Source organism: Sciurus carolinensis, chromosome 3, assembly GCF_902686445.1.
Source record: "Sciurus carolinensis chromosome 3, mSciCar1.2, whole genome shotgun sequence".
In the NCBI taxonomy this organism is placed as follows: Eukaryota; Metazoa; Chordata; class Mammalia; order Rodentia; family Sciuridae; genus Sciurus; species Sciurus carolinensis.
The window spans coordinates 143,486,211-143,504,056 of record NC_062215.1 but is presented as its reverse complement, the minus strand read 5'-3'; the positions used below and the strand labels follow the sequence as shown (position 1 = coordinate 143,504,056).

Below are 17,846 nucleotides of genomic sequence, written 5' to 3'. Positions count from 1 at the left end.
GATCATATTGTTTAAAATGTTGGTATATTGACCTAACTTAATTTTATCTGCCTTATCCTAGGAAAATCACTTAGAAACAAAAATGATCAACGCTGGTTTGCGATATGGGTATGAATACCTGGGTAATTCCCCTAGGCTGGTTATTACTCCACTCACAGATCGATGTTACAGGTAACCCCTTTAATATAAGGGTCTATTGGTAATGACTTTAACTCACCCTTAGCCCAGTAATTTATTTAAGAATACCAAATTATCTTTCACACTGGAAGTTTTATCCTGTGTTCTTTTTTTTTTCTTAGACCTTTAATTCTCCTCTCAACTTTATCCTCCATTTCTTTTTCTTTGCTGGTTTCTTCCTCTCAGCTCAGGCTCTCAGTATCCTCAGTTGTTGCTGTTGGTCTTGACACTCTCCAGCCCTTCTTTCTTCCTGAAACTTCCTAACTTCCTTTTGGATCACTAGAGCCATATTGTTCCTTTCCCTCAAATGTTAACTTTTCTGGAGTTCCATTCTCGTGTGGTGTTTTGTGTCATGCTTCCTGGTTTCCTGAATGTTATCATACATGCTCAGGCTTTAGTGGTCTACATCTTGAAGAGTCCAAATCTGTTTCTCTCTCCTGTAAGCTTTTGCTATATGCCCGCTGGATATACCCATTGAATATCTCATTGGGACTTGCGTTTACATTTTTTTCCAAAATAAAATTTATCATTTTACCTTCTACCTAGCTTTGACATTGACTGTTTCTCAGTTCTTCTTATTTAGTCACACACTAAGTCCTACTGATTTAATTGAATTAAATTAATGTATTTGCTTTTTAAAAATGTAACTGTCCATTTCCTTCCTTTAAAAAAATAGAACCAAAAGATGAGCTATGGAGGATAGGCACAAAAATAACAAAAGACTGACCACATCTACCTTTTCAAATGCAGTCTCTGATCCAGTTAGGCTTAAGTTGGGAGAAAAGGAAAGTTTTAAATTGGATGAGAGACATTAGACCTAAGTAGACTTTTACTAGTTGGGGGGAAAAATGACACAATTTATTAATGTCTCCCCAGCAGTGGGGGAAAATATTTGATGAAGTTTAAAAGAACAATGATAAACCAAATGAAAAGCTTCTTAACAGTGAAGGAAACAATCAAGAATGTGTACAGATAGCCTACAGATTGGGGGAAAATCTTCACCACAGTACCTCAGATAAGGCATTAATTTCCAGGACATACAAAGAACTCAAAAAACTTAACACCAGAAAAATATATAACCTAATCAATAAACAGGCAGAGGAACTCAACAAATACTTCACAGAGGAAGAAATATGAATGGCAAAAAAAAATTTTGAAAAAATGTTCATCATCTCTAGCAATTAGAGAAATGCAAATGAACACTACACTGAGATTCCATCTCACTCCATTCAGAATGGCAATTATAAAGAATACAAGTAAACAAATGTTGGCAAGGATGTGGGGAGAAAGATACTCTCATACATTGCTGGTGAGACTGCAAATTGGTGCAACTACTCTGGAAAGCAGTATGGAGATTCCTTAGATAACTTGGAATGGAATGACCATTTGACCCATCTATCCCATTCCTTGGTACATACCTAAAGGACTTAAAATCTATGCTGATCATAGATTGATGATCTATCGTGATCAGTCAATAGCTTTCATATACTGCAGTAGTGAATCTGATGAGAAAGAAATTAGGAAAGCTATCCCATTCGTGATAACCTTAAAAAATAAAGTGGGCATAAATCTAACCAAGGAGGTGAAAGACCTTTACAATAAAAACTGCAGTTTTCACTAAAGAAAGAAATTGAAGACCTTAGAAGATGAAAAACTTCCCATGTTCTTGAATAGGCAGAATTAATATTGTCAAAATGGACATACTACCCAAAGCAATAAACAGATTCATTTCAATTTGCATCAAAATACCAATGACATGCTTTGTATAACTAGAAAGAAAAATAGCCCTAAAACTCATTTGGAAGAATAAAAGACCCAGAATAACCAAAACAATCCTGAGCAAGAAGAGTGATGCAGGAGGCATCATAATACCCAATCTCAAATCATACTACAGAGCTAGAGTAACTAAAACATCATGGTATTGACATCCAAATAGCATGAAGACCAAAGGAATAGAACAGAACAGAGACAAACCCATATACTTACAGCCATCAATACTTAGCAAAGGTGCCAAAAGTAAATGTTGGAGAAAAAAATAGCCTTTAAACAAATGGCGCTGGGAAAACTGGATATCCATATGTAGAAGAGTGAAACTAGATCCCTATCTCTCACCCTGCACAAGTCAAATCACAGTGGATCCAAGATCTAGGAATTAGACCAGAAATTTCTAGCAACTGCTAGAAGAAAATAGAGTCAACACTCCATCATATTGGTGCAGGTACTGACTTCCTTAAAAAGACCCCTAAAGCTGAAGAAATAAAACCAAGAACCAGTAAGTGGAGTCCCATAAAATTAAAAAAACTTCTGCATAACAAAGGAAATGATTAAGAATGTGAAGAGAGAGCCTACTTAATGCAGGAAAATATTTGCCAGCTGCTCCTCTGACAGGGGATTAATATTCAGAATATATACAGAATGCAAAAAAAACTTAACATCAAAAGAAAAAAAGCCTAACAATCAACCAACCAACCAACCAAACAAACAAAAAACAAGTAACCCAAACAATAAGTGGGTAAAAGAACTAAACAGACATTTCTTAAAAGAAGAAACACCAAAGACAAATAAATACGTGAAAAATGTTCAACATCTCTAGCAACTAGGGAAATACAAATCAAAACTACACTAAGATTTCATCTCACTCTAGTCAGATGGCAATCATACACAACTAAGAATAAATACTGGTGAGGATGTAGGGAAAAATATACATTGTTGGTTAGACTACAGATTATTACCACCATGCTAGAAAGCAGTTCAGAGATTATTCAAAAGAATAGGAATAAAGAACCACCATATGACTCACTTATCCCACTCCTTCATGTTTATCCAAAAGAACTAATATCAGCATACCATAGGGATATAGTCACTTCAATGTTTACAGCAGCACAATTCACAATAGCCAAATTACAGAATCAGCCCAGATACAAACTGATAGGTAAATGGATAAAGAAAATGTGGTATATATATATATATATATATATATACACCACACATATATATATATATATACCATACATATATATATATACACATACATATATATATATATACATATATATATACACACACACATATATATATATATATATATATACATACATATACCGTGGAGCTTTATTCAACCATAAAGAAGAATGAATTGTGACCTTTTCCAGTAGATGGATGGAAATGAAGAACCTCATGCTAAGTAAAATAAGCCAGACTCAGAAAATCAAGGTCAAATGTCTTTTCACAGGTGTGGAAGACAGAGCAAAATAAGGGGAAGAAGGTGGTGGGGCAGGAATAGGGAATATCATAAAGATATAGGGAAGATCAGTGGAGTAGAAGAAGGAGATCAAGAAGGGAGGGAAGGAGAATGAGAAAGGAGAGGAAATGTGGAATCCATTAACAAATCACATTATGTGCATATATTAATATATCACCGAATTTCATCTTTATGTATATGTACAAAGCATCAATCAAAAATAAAAAAAGGAAGATCAGTAGAGTAGAAGAAGGAGAATAGAGAAAGGGAAAGGCAAGGGAAAAGGATGGGGAACAAGGACTGAAATGGAGTAAATCAATTTCCATGCATATATGACTTTGTCAAAATGAGCCCAACTTCTATGTATAAATATGATGCTCTAATTTAAAAAAGAATACAAACAATAATAAGTGTTGGTGAGGATGTAGGGAGAAAGATATACATTTTTGGTTGGACTGCAAATTATTGCAACCACTCTGGAAAACAGTATGGAGATTACTCAAAAGAACAGGAATTGAACCACCATATAAATTGCTTATCCCACTCCTTGGTGTTTATCCAAAAGAACTACTATCAGTATACTATAGTGATACAGGCACATCACTGTTTATAGCAGCTCAGTTCACAATAACCAGGTTATGGAACCAGCCCAGGTGTCTGTCAGCAGGTGAATGGATTAAGAAAATGTGGTACATATACATAATGGAGTTTTACTCAGCTATTAAAAAAATTGAAATTAAGGCATTTGTCAGTCAATGGACTGAACTGGAGAACATCAGGCTAAGTGAAATAAGCTAGACTCACAAAGTCAAGGGTTGAATGTTTTCTCTCATATGCAGAAGCTAGAGCAAAGTAAGGGAAAAACAGGGGGGTAGATATCACAAAACTAGAGAGAGATTAGTGGAGTAGAGGAAGGAGTTTGGACAGGGAGAAGGGGCATTTTGGGAGAAAATGTGAAATGAATTTGACAAAATTATACTATGTATATATATGAATATTCCACTGAAAATTCTACCTTTATGTATATTTATAAAGCACCAATTTTAAAAAATATATGATAAATAAATAGAAGGATGAGCAGTAGAGTAGATGAAGGGGAGTAAGAAAAGGGGAAAAGGGGAGGGAAAGAAGAATCACTAGGGACTGAAATGAGCAAATTAAATTCCACGGATGTATGAGTATGTCAAAATAAATCCCATTGTTATGTATAACTATAATGCATTAATAAAATCAGAAAAGAGGGCATTTTATTTAAAAGTTACTTCACATTTCCTTTCATGTAACATTTCCATATGCTTGTAGTAAGAGCTCTCTGTGTTGTTCAGGGTCAGATGAATTCTGCATGTTGACCAGAAGTTGACATTGAATTTTAAAAATGAATTTGTTCTAAGTTTGTCATATATACAGCTATTTAGAAGTGAAATAGAATAACAAAGTAATGTAGTGTCAGCGATTTTGGGAGGTTAATGGGGAGGAAGAAATTATTAAAAAGGAAATGGTGAATTTGGTTCTCCAAAGTTTTCTTCTTTTTGGCATGTGCATTTAAAAAATCACATTATTCCTGAAGGAATGTCTATTTCTTCTACTTCAGAACCTTATTTGGAGCCCTTCACCTGCATCTGGGAGGAGCACCTGAGGGTCCAGCTGGCACTGGAAAGACAGAAACTACTAAGGATTTAGCAAAAGCTGTAGCCAAACAATGTGTCGTTTTCAACTGCTCTGATGGGTTGGATTATTTGGCCCTAGGAAAATTCTTTAAGGTTTGAATTGATTCCCCATTTGTTTACAATAGGAAAATTGACAGGAAAGTTCTTTATAATAACATAATTAAGTACAAGTAAAAACTTTACTGTATCTTAAGTAAAAGTAAAAATTTAAGTACTGTCCCAATAATTCTGAGGGGAAGTAGGGTTCTATTTAAAGTTTTCTTGAGGAGGAGTTCTGCTGCCTCTTCAGACAGTCCCTGCTACAGTGGGTCATTATTACTGATAGGAATGAGTGAGTGAGTCCGTAAATATGTTAGGGCAGATAACAGTTTGAGAACTACTACATTGTGTAAAGGTTGTAGGGGTCTAAAGACTTCTTTCATGTGTAGATCTTGTTACCAGCAGTTTTGTTGATTCAGTAAATTACTGAATTATAGGCGCATTCTAATTAATCTTTTTCATTGAGCTTAAATTCTTTGCTTCTTTGTTTTGTTTATTTCTTATTCTGAGTCAGATTTCTACTTATAGCTGTGTAAGATTCCAAAAATGGAATTGAAGATTAAAGAAATTAAAGTCTGTTTACAAACATGAATGTGTAGTCCATTCAGTAGTTCATTGCTAGAGCTTGCTATTCTTTAAAATATTAGGTGACACCATTTGGGATTAGGGGTTCTTTATATTCATATATTTTTATTTTCTGTAATTTTCAAAATATATTTTAATTATCTTGTAGTATTTACTTTTATACATTTTCTTCAGAAAAGTTAACATAAATAAATTCGTGGAACTGGGAATTTGGCTCAGTGGTGGTAGAGTGCTTGCCTAGCGGGCAAGAAGCCCTGGCTTCCATTCCCACATCTCCCCCAGCCCAAATTAATAAATAAACAGAAAATAACATAAAAATCCTACTCAATACAGTGAACTGTTTGTTGACTAATATATCCTGGCCATTTTATTAAAAAATTGGAATTTTATAATACTCTACATTTGTGATACTGAAACAATTATATTGAGTTAAAAATTAAAAGTGAGAGTTAAAATAATGAGTTAAAAATAAAAGGAGTCAAAATTATAATAAATAAAAAAACCAAGAAAACATTTAAATAACATTTTAGTTCATCCTCTGTAATGACATACAAAATTGCTATAAAATTATTTAATAAATGAATAGCAATTTTAAAAGATTCTATATGTAGTTTGAATAGCCACTGTATTCCTATGTGTTGAAAGGAAATTCTGGTATATTAACAGTTTTTAATCTATATTGTGATATTTATAGTTCTTTGATTTAGATTCATACACTAAATTAAATTTGCTTATGATAGTTTACTTAATTATGTGGATACTTTATTAGGTTCAGGATGAATTATGGAGGTAAAAATAAAAAAGACATCATTCTCACTATCAAGAACCTCACAATCTATATAACTGAATATGTGACTTTATAAGTATTCTGTTCTGTGTGATTTCTAATCCTTTTACTATATCTATTATGCATTAGAGGTAAAAGTCATGAATAGAGTCTTCTCTAAATATGAAAATTGACTATTCTTTGATATGCTTGAAGTTCATGTTCAATCCAGTATGGTTCAATAATAGCATGATCTATGTACAAATTCTAGGTCAGACACTATTAGTTGTGTGGTCTTTGCTAAATACCAACATGTCATATGGTATAGCCTTTGTTTCCTTGCATAAGATATCTGTAAAGTACACTTGCACACACATGATATATAAAATGTGTGTTTTTAACAAATATTTTTGAATTGATATTTTTAAAAAGTAAATCTGAATGCTTGATTTTCCAGTTTTTCTTTAAGAGCAAATGGCACATATTTGTGAGGTAGCTGTGAGTTAAGATTGTAAATTAGGGTCTCAAATTATGTTAGTTGGTTATTAAAGTCTCAGACTACAAAATAGTTGCATTGGTCACAGAAGTCATCTCAGGGAGAGGATTATTACCGTCTATTATATTGAGTCCATATGGTAAAAGCAAATAAAATGAAATCATAAATAAAAATAAGAAAGGCTTTGAAATTACAGGTGTACATCTAAACACCAAAGATACACAGGAGGTAAAAATAAATTGGAAAAATTTCCAGTTGATCAAACTTTTTATTCATGCAGAATAATGAATTAGTAATGAAAAATAAGCTGTCTTTAAAGATAAAAGTGAATAAGCAATTTCCTTGATAGGATATTAAATCCTTGAAAAGATCAGGTAAAAATGCAACATTTCAATGTAATATTCAATCAGATAAAGTTGAAAAATTTCATTACTCTTTTCTCCTAGGGACTGTTATCTTGTGGAGCCTGGGCTTGCTTTGATGAGTTTAACAGAATTGATTTGGAAGTGCTTTCTGTGGTTGCTCAACAAATCCTTACTATCCAAAGAGGTAATGAACTAATCTGTCATTGTATTATGTGAAAATAGAAGAAATATAGGAGGTAATGAGTGGTATAAGCCACATTTATATGTGGTATTGCTAAGTCATTTCATTCTTGATTATCTGCAGGTATTAATGCAGGTGCTGAAATACTAGTGTTTGAAGGAACTGAACTAAAACTTGACCCCACATGTGCTGTCTTTATAACAATGAACCCTGGATATGCTGGGCGATCAGAACTACCAGATAATCTGAAGGTATGGAGAATATAATGATATCATCCATTTTCTTTTCATAACTTATAAAGTTAATACAAAAAAGAAAGATTATGCCACCCTAAAATTTTATGTGAAATATTTGCTTTTGGGCATTATAATATTTTAGAAAATTGGTCTAGAAGATTATCAAACTCTGAGTACCTTCTGATAATAAATATGTATGGTGGATTCAATTTCCAAAATTTATATTTTTAAATAGTGTTTGACATTTAAGTTACTTTTAGTTTTCCTGCATTAAAAATAATGTCACAGTGGGTAGTTCTCCATAAGGCTTTTCTCTATTTAAAACATTTCCTTAGGTAGTGTATAGGATGAGCAGTATACTGCTAAATTGCCTTTGAACAGAGGTTGAAACAATTTATTTTCCACATCAATCCTCAATTTTCATTAATATACTGCACTAATTATTTTTGTTAAAGAACAAAACACTGCCCTAAGAGAATAGACCACAAGCTTCACTTGAAAGTGCATGCTCGAGTACACACACACACACACACACACACACACACATATACACACACAACACCTTTGATTATTAGTGAAATGTGACATCTTCTTCATATCTTTGTTAGTCATTTTATATTCTTTTCTGGTGAATTGCATGTTGTGTCTTTTTCATAGTGAACAATGTTGGAGAATAGTGCAATGTTGATTGCAGATCCCAAACTAAGCCTTCTGACCTCATTCCATGTCTTCCACTATTCATGTTTAGTCTGACAGCCTCTCAAAGTAAATGAGCATTTTTTCTTTTCCATCAAAAACTTTGGATATGCCAGGTATTTTTGTATCCCTGCACTATGTCTTTTTATATGTTAAATGAGATGTTTTAGTACTTTGCCATAGTGAAGGAAGGCATGATTTAAAATGAAAACCAGTACATCCTTTACCTAAGAAGCATTTTGTGATTTTTCATTGCAGTTTTCTTTTGGAAAGCTCTTTTTGTAGTAGTTTTGATATTCATTTGCTTATGTTACTCTTTTATTCAGTAGGATCAACCTGAATGCATAAATATTTATGAAAGCAAGGGAGGCAAAAATCTGTGAGTAGCTAGTTGTAAAATGCTGGGACCCTTTATTGGTTGAATCTGTCAATGTCCCATGCAGACCTTTCCAGAGTGTGCACATTGAAACAATATCAAACGATTCCTCTTGTGGTTCTTGGGGTCTTTTCATTCTACATTAAACCAAAAGCTGTTCTCAAATGTGATAGCTATTTTTGTTGTTCTTCTTCTTGTTGTTCCTCTATTGTGTTCTCTTTTATTAGAGCAGGTACAGAATATCTGTTTCAAGTATATATGGAAATACCTAAGAAGTCTGAAATGGAAGAGTTATATATTCCTACAAACAAAGACAAAACCACAAAAACTAACAGACAAAAAGCCAGCTGGGCCATATTTTTACCTGTCTTAAGAATCATCCTTGAAATCTCATCTTCAATTGATGATTCAGTCAGCCACCAAAAACCAAGGATCCCATCTCATGAAAGTCTTACAATTCCTGCTGATCCTGGCTAGTTCTGCTGCCTAAGCTTGTTTCCACCCCTCTCAGTCTTCTCTTGGGTATCTTACTGTGACAGCTTTCTTTTCACCAATCTCTTTCTCACCGGAATTCACTATGATGAACTCACCATTACAATGCTACCACTGTTATCTATCAAACAAAATTTAATCATGTAATTTCCAGACTTAAAAAATGCTGTACTCCTTCCTGCTTAAAAAATAAGTTTCAAATTTCTTGGTAAAATCTAGGAGAGCTGTGGCCTTAGGACCCAATGCATGTGTACTACCATTTGCCTGCATCTGTCTGTGCCATGGGGCCTCACTAGCCTCTGAATGTCCCACGCCTTTCTGCATGCTGTTTCCTCTCTTGAGTGTCCTGCTAAATCATCACTTCTCTGCCTGTTAGATTAATTTATACTCATCTTTTAATCTAACAGTGAACTACTTTACATACCTATAGTTCAGATATAACCATCTGGATGAAGTCCCTGGACCTGGCAAAGGTCTATGACTGAATCCTGTCATATGCATGTCTATGACTTCTTTGGGTACTCCTCAGTTGGGGCTCTCCACTTGTAACCAGTTGTCAATCCCTCCTCTCTGCCTGGATCTCTGGTGGCCAATTCCATAAAAAACACTTCACTGTTGGAGAGTTCTCAGTCTGCCATGAGCTATATTGGTTATATTGGGCAGGACTTCAACAGTACATTTGAGCTCTTTTTTTTTTTTTTATTTAATTGCATGCATCTCATGTATCTTTTGTCTCAGCAAATTGTGGGAATTGATCCTGCTGCCACAGGCCACATTTTCTTTCTCAAACATAAGCCAGGCACTAATCCATATCCCTTCAAATGCAGGGATACCTTCCAAGCTCTCACTAGATTTGGGAGCGGGAAATGGGTTCAGGGGATTCACAACATAATAGCAGCTCCCTTTGAAGGAAATGTTTTCATAAGTCCTTCCTCCTTCCTTACTCTCTCCAATACTGTATGATCGACAAAATTGTGAGATGAGAAGCTTCAAGGGTTGTAAACATTTCCTTTGTAAATTTTGCATATTGCACAAGTAAGATGCACTTTGGTAACTGGTAAGTGTTATTTCTTGCAAAAAGAATCCCATTTTGACATTTGTTACATCTAGATAAAAACTTCCTAATAGAGCAATTTCTTAAGCACAACTCCTCTTGAGAGAAGCTGTATTTTAGATTGAAGTTATTCTGAGGAATCAATATTTAATTATCCTTTCAGAATAGTTTAATGGTAGAAGCCATGGTAAAAAGGGCATGTTCTAGATCTCATGCCCAGAAGCCAATCATCTGATACCTAGATTTCCAGAGAGTATGTAGGAGGAGACATCCTAGTATTACTGTAAATCCTGAATCTCCCATTTCACTCAACTAAAATCAGCTTCATTCCTTAACAGGTCAAGGTAATTTTGAAGTTTATTTCCAGGTCCCTAGAAAGAAATAGTTAGAAGTTATTGTGTAGTGGCACCCCCTCCCCGACCAATGCATCTTAGTTAAGTGAGATGAGAAGACCAGAGACCCTCACCACAATTGTTCTTGTTAACAAAATATCAGTCAAGATCTCTGCAGAAGGGCTCAGTGTGATTAGATGCCCTATTTCCTGTTGCTCTGCTCTATCTTGCAAAAACTAAATTTAACCACAGATGTGGATGTACTCTGCTTTTGTGGTATAACCTATAAAATCCCCCCTGACTGTTCTAAGAAATGGGACAATAGGCACCTTCTAAGAACTCAAGTAAAAAATTGCTTCTATACTTCTATTTAAACTTCTGAAAACAATTATAAACCTCCAAGTTCACCCCACCGTGGGGTATAAAGTTCAAAGAATTTCTAGACTTGGCATTCAGGGGAAGAATTTGTTTTAGGCAGAAGTCCCCTCTGGACCGGCTATAGCCAGTGAACCTGCTTTCTACTAATTCTTAGGGTGTCCAGCCTCTTCTGCATCAATGGCTTGAAAAATTTTTTTATTGCACCAATATGCAGGCCTTTGACAGCATACTCCAGAAAGTAGTATATACAGTATTTTACTTAACAGTCTTCTGTAAATAGGGCAGAAGCAGGAGAGTCACTAATCTCAATCATTTATCATTGATTACTATTGAGATAAACATGAAGGGCTGGAATGTTACCAGTATCTATGTCCTTCCCTTCCTTCCTTCCTTCCTTTTTTTCACTCAAGAAGTTATGCCATTAGCTGAGCTAGACTCCAATTTAGTTTTTTTTTTCCAAGAAAGGACTAAATTTGACTCAAATGTACTGCTGTCACTAACAAATTATTTGACACATGTTAAATCAGTGTGTCATCTATCTTGTTTTGGAATCACTGAATTAGGCCTAAAAATGTTTTGATCAGAATGCTTTTCTCTGTGATAAATGAGTACCAGTGTTAAACATTTGGTGGAGGTCTCCTACTAAGCGGAACTTCATGATAAGCTCTTGAACTTTCTTTACTCAATAATGTTTTATTTTGTTTCCTTTGTACGGATGTGTCTGTTTCATAGTATTTCACAACCATATTGCTACTGTGCTAGGAGAACATGAATAGGGATTTGAGAAATACCTTGAGTGGTCATAGGAGAATTTACAACTCAGTACTGGGTGCAGATGCCAAACTCTACTACTGTAGAAAGACTGTCACCCTAACCTAGACATAGACTAACTGATTTGTAAATCCAGTCATTTTCTTTTATTCAAAAGTAATTGTTGAGAACTTAAACTTTTAAAGAGCTACCATTTGGATTATTCTCTTTCATGCTTTTATTTTTTCTCATGTATATAGTAGTTAGAACACTCAAGATTCTCTAAAGTTACTTGCCTAAGCTATATTTTGACATTTTATTTTTCCCATACTTTAATGCTAACCTTATTGGTAAGACAGTACTAAGGTCTCTGTCTAGTAATTTACATAATCCCCTGAAAGGAGCTTGCTTGATACAAATCTGTTACTTTTTCTCAGACTCAGAAGTGTCATAATAGAGCACTTAGGCATGATGTTCATATTTATTTTTATCTACCTGTGTTTTGGTAATTCAATTAATTTCTGAAGGTAAGATGTTTATAAAATATATGAATACAATTACCATTCACTATTACCATTCACTATAGGGGCTTTATTTTTCCCTCTACAATATTTTTTTTCCTCTTTATTACAAGAAAGTTATGTTTTAATATATGAACTATTGAAACCTAAATTTTCATACTTATTCTTCAAATATCTATTGAGCTTTCTGTTTACTTACCATGCATGACATTTATTTGTCCAACGATATTTAAAATACTGTGAGAATAAATTCCCTTTATAATTTGAGAACTTGAATTATCTCTAATAATAGTCATCCATGACTTAACTCTAATTTTCTTCCATTCTTATGTTTGCAGAGAGCACAACATTACTATAGACTCAAAAAGGTTCAGAATTTCCCCAAATATATCATTTATTTAACACAGTCTTGTTATTAGGGGTTATTTGATTAGCTTCAGATTTTGCCTTTTTTTTTTTTTTTTGTGGTACTGGGTATCGAACTCAGGGCCTTATGCTTGCGAGGCAAGCCCTCTACCAGCTGAGCTATCTCCCTAGCCAGCCTCAGATTATAAAATTAATTAGATCCCTAGAGAATCTTGCTTGGAGCCCCATCTCCCAACAGTAGGCACTTTCTCACCAGCCCAGATGAGAAGCCTGGCTTTTGGACATCCTGGCCAAATCCAATCTTCTTTTCCCTATGATAAATATGCTGCTTCCCATAAAGAATATAACATAATTGATATTTAACATTCAAATAGAAAAAAATTTATACAGTTAATGATATATTTATTTTTATAGCTAAAGTAGGAAGGCAATTTTTAAAAATACATGACTTGAGCATTGTCATTAATACTTATTCAATAAGTATTATTTGTTGTTGAATAAATGTTAAATTGTTGCTTTAAAAACTATGAGGTTGTAGCACGGTATAAAATAAAGAGTATCTTAATGATTTTTTCAAAGTACCTTTTCTATGCACCCACAGGCTCTCTTTCGGACAGTAGCAATGATGGTCCCTGACTATGCCATGATTGCTGAAATAGTCCTGTACTCCTGTGGGTTTGTCACTGCTCGGCCACTGTCAATAAAAATTGTGGCCACATATCGCTTGTGTTCAGAGCAGTTGTCATCTCAACATCACTATGATTACGGAATGCGGGCCGTGAAGTCAGTGCTGACAGCTGCTGGGAATCTAAAGGTAGAAACTCAAGTGCTTCTGACTCGTGAATTGCCCATTTGTAAAGCTAAGGATTGTGTATCTTCCTAGAGTTCCAATAACAAATTGGTTTCATGAATTAACTGAAAAAACAAATATTGTACTGAAATGATTTATTGTTTTCTACACATGAAAAATAAATTTTTATAATAATTTGTAATAATTTTATAATGATTTTTAAAACCTCATTAAGAATGTATACTCTTAGTGATTTGAGTTCTATTCCATAATTTTAAATGTATGAGACTGAGTACTGCCAAGGAATAAAATTGCTTGATGCTGAGAAATACTTTGAAGACTTTCAGTCTATAAAACATGTATCCCTTTAAAAGAAATAATGTATAATTAATTAATATATGTAAAAGGCTCTAAACACCTTCACTTAATGTAATTACCAATTGCGGCCAATTGTGGACTAGTGGTGATCAATTTGCAATAAAATGTTTGTACTTGAAAATGGTCTAAATCACACATAACACACTGAAATATATACTTATATAATTTATTTGTACTTATTTATTATATAAATATATATTAATATACACACATACACATGTATATGCATGAGAAACCCAAATACTTTAAGATTTGGTTAACTTTTCTTTAGAAGTATTTTGTGGGATCATGAAATATAAATGTACATTAGTTAGTTCTTTATGAAGTCAAGATAGATCTATACTTAGGAGCACAATACAAAATGTGACCTTGGAGTTTACAGAATTTTCCTGTTCCTGATTTGTAGAAGATATAGATTTTAAAATATATCCTATGTGATTAAGAGCAATGGCATGCATTTTATCTTCTATAATAATGTTATGGAGAATGCTGATATATAGTGGTGATATTCCATTTCACATTAACCTAACATAACTTCAAGCCATTGTTTTTTGCAATAAACAAAAGTGCCTAGGAGCAACAATTTGTATTAACCTGGCATGTCAGTATTACACTGCAGTCAGATAATGGGAGAGATAATGCATTGTCTTAGTGTGTATCGTCTCTGAAATCTTGACTGTGGAATTGAGCTATTAAAGTTAGGCTGCAAATGAATCCTGAAAATGAATCCTATCATTCTTGGTAGAAGCTAATTTAGAATTGTTGAACGTTTTGACTTGAATATTTTGAAGTTTGTTTCTATTACATAAACAGACAATTTAAATAAACATTTGTTTCAAAGTAGTAGCCTCTCAAATAATAAAACAGGCTTCTGACACTTCACAATTTATTTGTGGTTAGATTGATCAAAGAAAAAACCCCAAAGAGCAGGACTGGTTTTGGCATTGGGAGCTCTAGAGATTCAGAGGTGGCTGACCCTGACAGCCAGGCATCTTTGACTTTGTAAGATTGAAGCCACTTTAGTAAGAAGGAGGCATTTATTTGATATAAAGGTTTTAGAGAAAAAGGAGAGGGTTCTAGAAATAAAAACATGATGGTTGGAGAAACTTTGGAGTGAGATGGTGTCAGAGTTGGGAATAAATAATTCTGGAGTTAGATTTCTGTGAATTATGTGAATGCTATTATAGGCATGAGTAACAAGTCAGAGTTTGGTCAGATTCTTAGTAAACTTTGGATAGATGTTTTGGAGTTGAATGTAAATTTTCTTAAACACCCTCAACTTAACTGACTCAGCACGTCACCCAGCCCCCTCCATGTTCTCTGTGGGCTGATACCTGGGGCATAGTGAGCTACAACTAGCACATCGCACTGCTCTGCCCTCACTTCTACTTCTAGCAGAAAAGCTTACCTCATTCCTTACCCAGTCAGTTTGCTGGCTATTGTATCTTTGAAGCCAGTTGGAACATATTACTATTAATATGTCATTTAATTGCATGGTAGAGAAACTGATGACATATAAGCATGAAAAGAAGGAAAGTTTCCATTCTATGAAAACTAAGATTATTGTTTAAGAAAGATTCAGTAAAGATGAAGCAGTGACTTTAAATTGGATGTGAGTGAGAAAAATGTATAAAATTGAAAGACTTGAAAATTTATAAGTATGACACACTTAAACTGTCATACAAGTATCTTTGAAGACCATTATCCCTGTCAATAAAACAAAACAGAATGAAATAACTAAACTGGATGGAATAGATAATGCTTTACTGATATGATTTTTGCAATAAATAAAAATGGGTGCAGACCTCAGATAGAGCATTAATCTCCAGGATATAAAAAACTCAAAAAATATAACAACAAAACCCAAATAAGCCAATCAATAAATGGGCAAAGGAACTGAACACTTCACAGAAGAAGAAATATAAATGGTCACAAATATATGAAAAAATGTTCAATATCACTAGCAATTAGAGAAATGCAAATTAAAATAACACTGAGATTTCATCTCACTCCCGTCAGAATGGCAATTATAAAGAATGCAATTAACAATAAATGTTGGTGAGGATGTGGGGAAAAAGGTACACTCATACATTGTTGGTGGGAATGCAAATTGGTGCAACCACTCTGGAAAGCAGGTTCTTTAGAAAACTTGGAATGGAACCATCATTTGACCCAGTTATCCCACTCCTCAGTAAATACACACAGGACTTAAAATCAGCATACTATAGTGACACAGCCATATCAATGCTCATAGCAGCTCAATTCACAATAGCCAAGCTTTGGAACCAACCTAGGTGCCCTTTAATGAATGAATGGATAAATAAAATGTGATTACACATACACAATGGAATATTACTCAGTCATAAAGAAGAATGAAATTATGGCATTTTCTGGTAAATTGATGGAACTGGAGGCTATCATGCTAAGTGAAATAAGCCAGTCCCAAAAAAACCAAAGGCCAAATGTTCTCTTATATGCAGATGCTGACTCACAATAGGTGGGAAAGAGGGAGGAGTAGAGGTTCATCAGAATGGACAGAGAGGTAAGGGAGGAAGAAAAGGGGGATGGGAATAGGAAAGACAGTAGAATGAATTGGACATAACTTTGATTCATATATGAGTGCACGACTAGTGTAACTCCACATTATGTACAAACACAAGAATGGAAAGTTAGACTCAATGTATGTATCATATGTCAAAATACATTCTACTGTCATGTATAACTTAAAAGAACAAATTTTTTAAAAAGGGTGCAAAACTCCAAACTCACAGAAAACATCCTGGTATCAAAATATAGGAAGTGATTGAGTGTTTCTATGTTTTAAATTTAAATGCAGTATTTTTTTTTTCCAAAAATGCCCACTTGTACTGATTTTCACTGAGTCAACCTACTGCTGGTCTTAAATACAAAGCAATGGTGACTCCAAAACTATATTGAATTCATGGCCAATGACTAATTACCTAGTATGTTTGAAAATGTACTTAAAAGTAGGTTTTATTATAAACTAGTAAAACATTCAGCAAGCATAAATGTTGGATTTCATAATTAATCCAATAATATAAAAAATGAAAGTAACCTTTTTTTACATTTGCTTAAATTGCCCTTAGGGCCTGTGTATTTGTATGTGTTTGAACACCAAAGGAGTGTATTTAGCAGTATCTTCATGAATATATTTTCTTTTAGCTGAAATATCCAAATGAAAATGAAGAAATTTTGCTGTTTAGATCTATCATTGATGTAAATCTGCCAAAATTTCTGTCCCATGATTTACCACTCTTTGAGGTAAGAACAGTTATTATTCCTATGTATCAAAACTCTTATAATAATGTACTACTTATTAAATGTTCAAGTTTGTAAAACTCCTTATAAAAAAATTCCACTATAGAAAACGATGACATGATACATAGAAATGTAGATCATTCCTTGTTTTACTTGAGATATGTTTGGTTAGCTTTGTTGCTTCAGTTGACTTTCAACAACTTGGGATTTTTTAAAATAGTACTTTTTTTCACTACAGAATATAATGAGCATGCAAAATTTTAAAAGTGTTTGCTTATAAATTCCACAAGAATGTAGGACCTGTGAAGAAAAGTAATTTTCCTAACACACCACTGAATTCTGGATTCAGAGTCTGGAGTTCTCACCATTACACCATGGAACCACCACACCACTGAATTCTAAGCAAGAATATGTACTCAGTAAATATTCATTCAGTTAGTGACTGAAGAAATAAAAAAAAAAGGTTAATTTCCTTAAAAGAATGAGATGACTTTTTTTCTGATAATTTTAAATAAGAACCAAGTTTGATGATCTTCTTATCTTTTAAGATCAGATTATGAGTAACTGAGAGGAGGAAATATTAGATGATTAAAGTTAATGGTTAAATTTCCCTAATATCTTTTGGTGTTCATGTTTTCCTCTTCCCCTTTTCAGCTAGAGTAATCAAGGGAGCGGTGGGCT

At 33.8% G+C, this 17,846-nt stretch overlaps 1 protein-coding gene across 1 annotated transcript in view; it reads left to right on the top strand.

Moving 5' to 3' along the window:
• The window catches only part of Dnah7 (dynein axonemal heavy chain 7), a 347,577-nt gene that overhangs the window by 152,699 nt on the left and 177,032 nt on the right, over positions 1 to 17,846 (top strand). Inside the window, 6 exon segments of the mRNA XM_047547136.1 lie at positions 62 to 171; positions 5,010 to 5,178; positions 7,418 to 7,520; positions 7,641 to 7,768; positions 13,320 to 13,532; positions 17,070 to 17,168. Coding sequence (XP_047403092.1) covers positions 62 to 171; positions 5,010 to 5,178; positions 7,418 to 7,520; positions 7,641 to 7,768; positions 13,320 to 13,532; positions 17,070 to 17,168 — 822 coding nt within the window.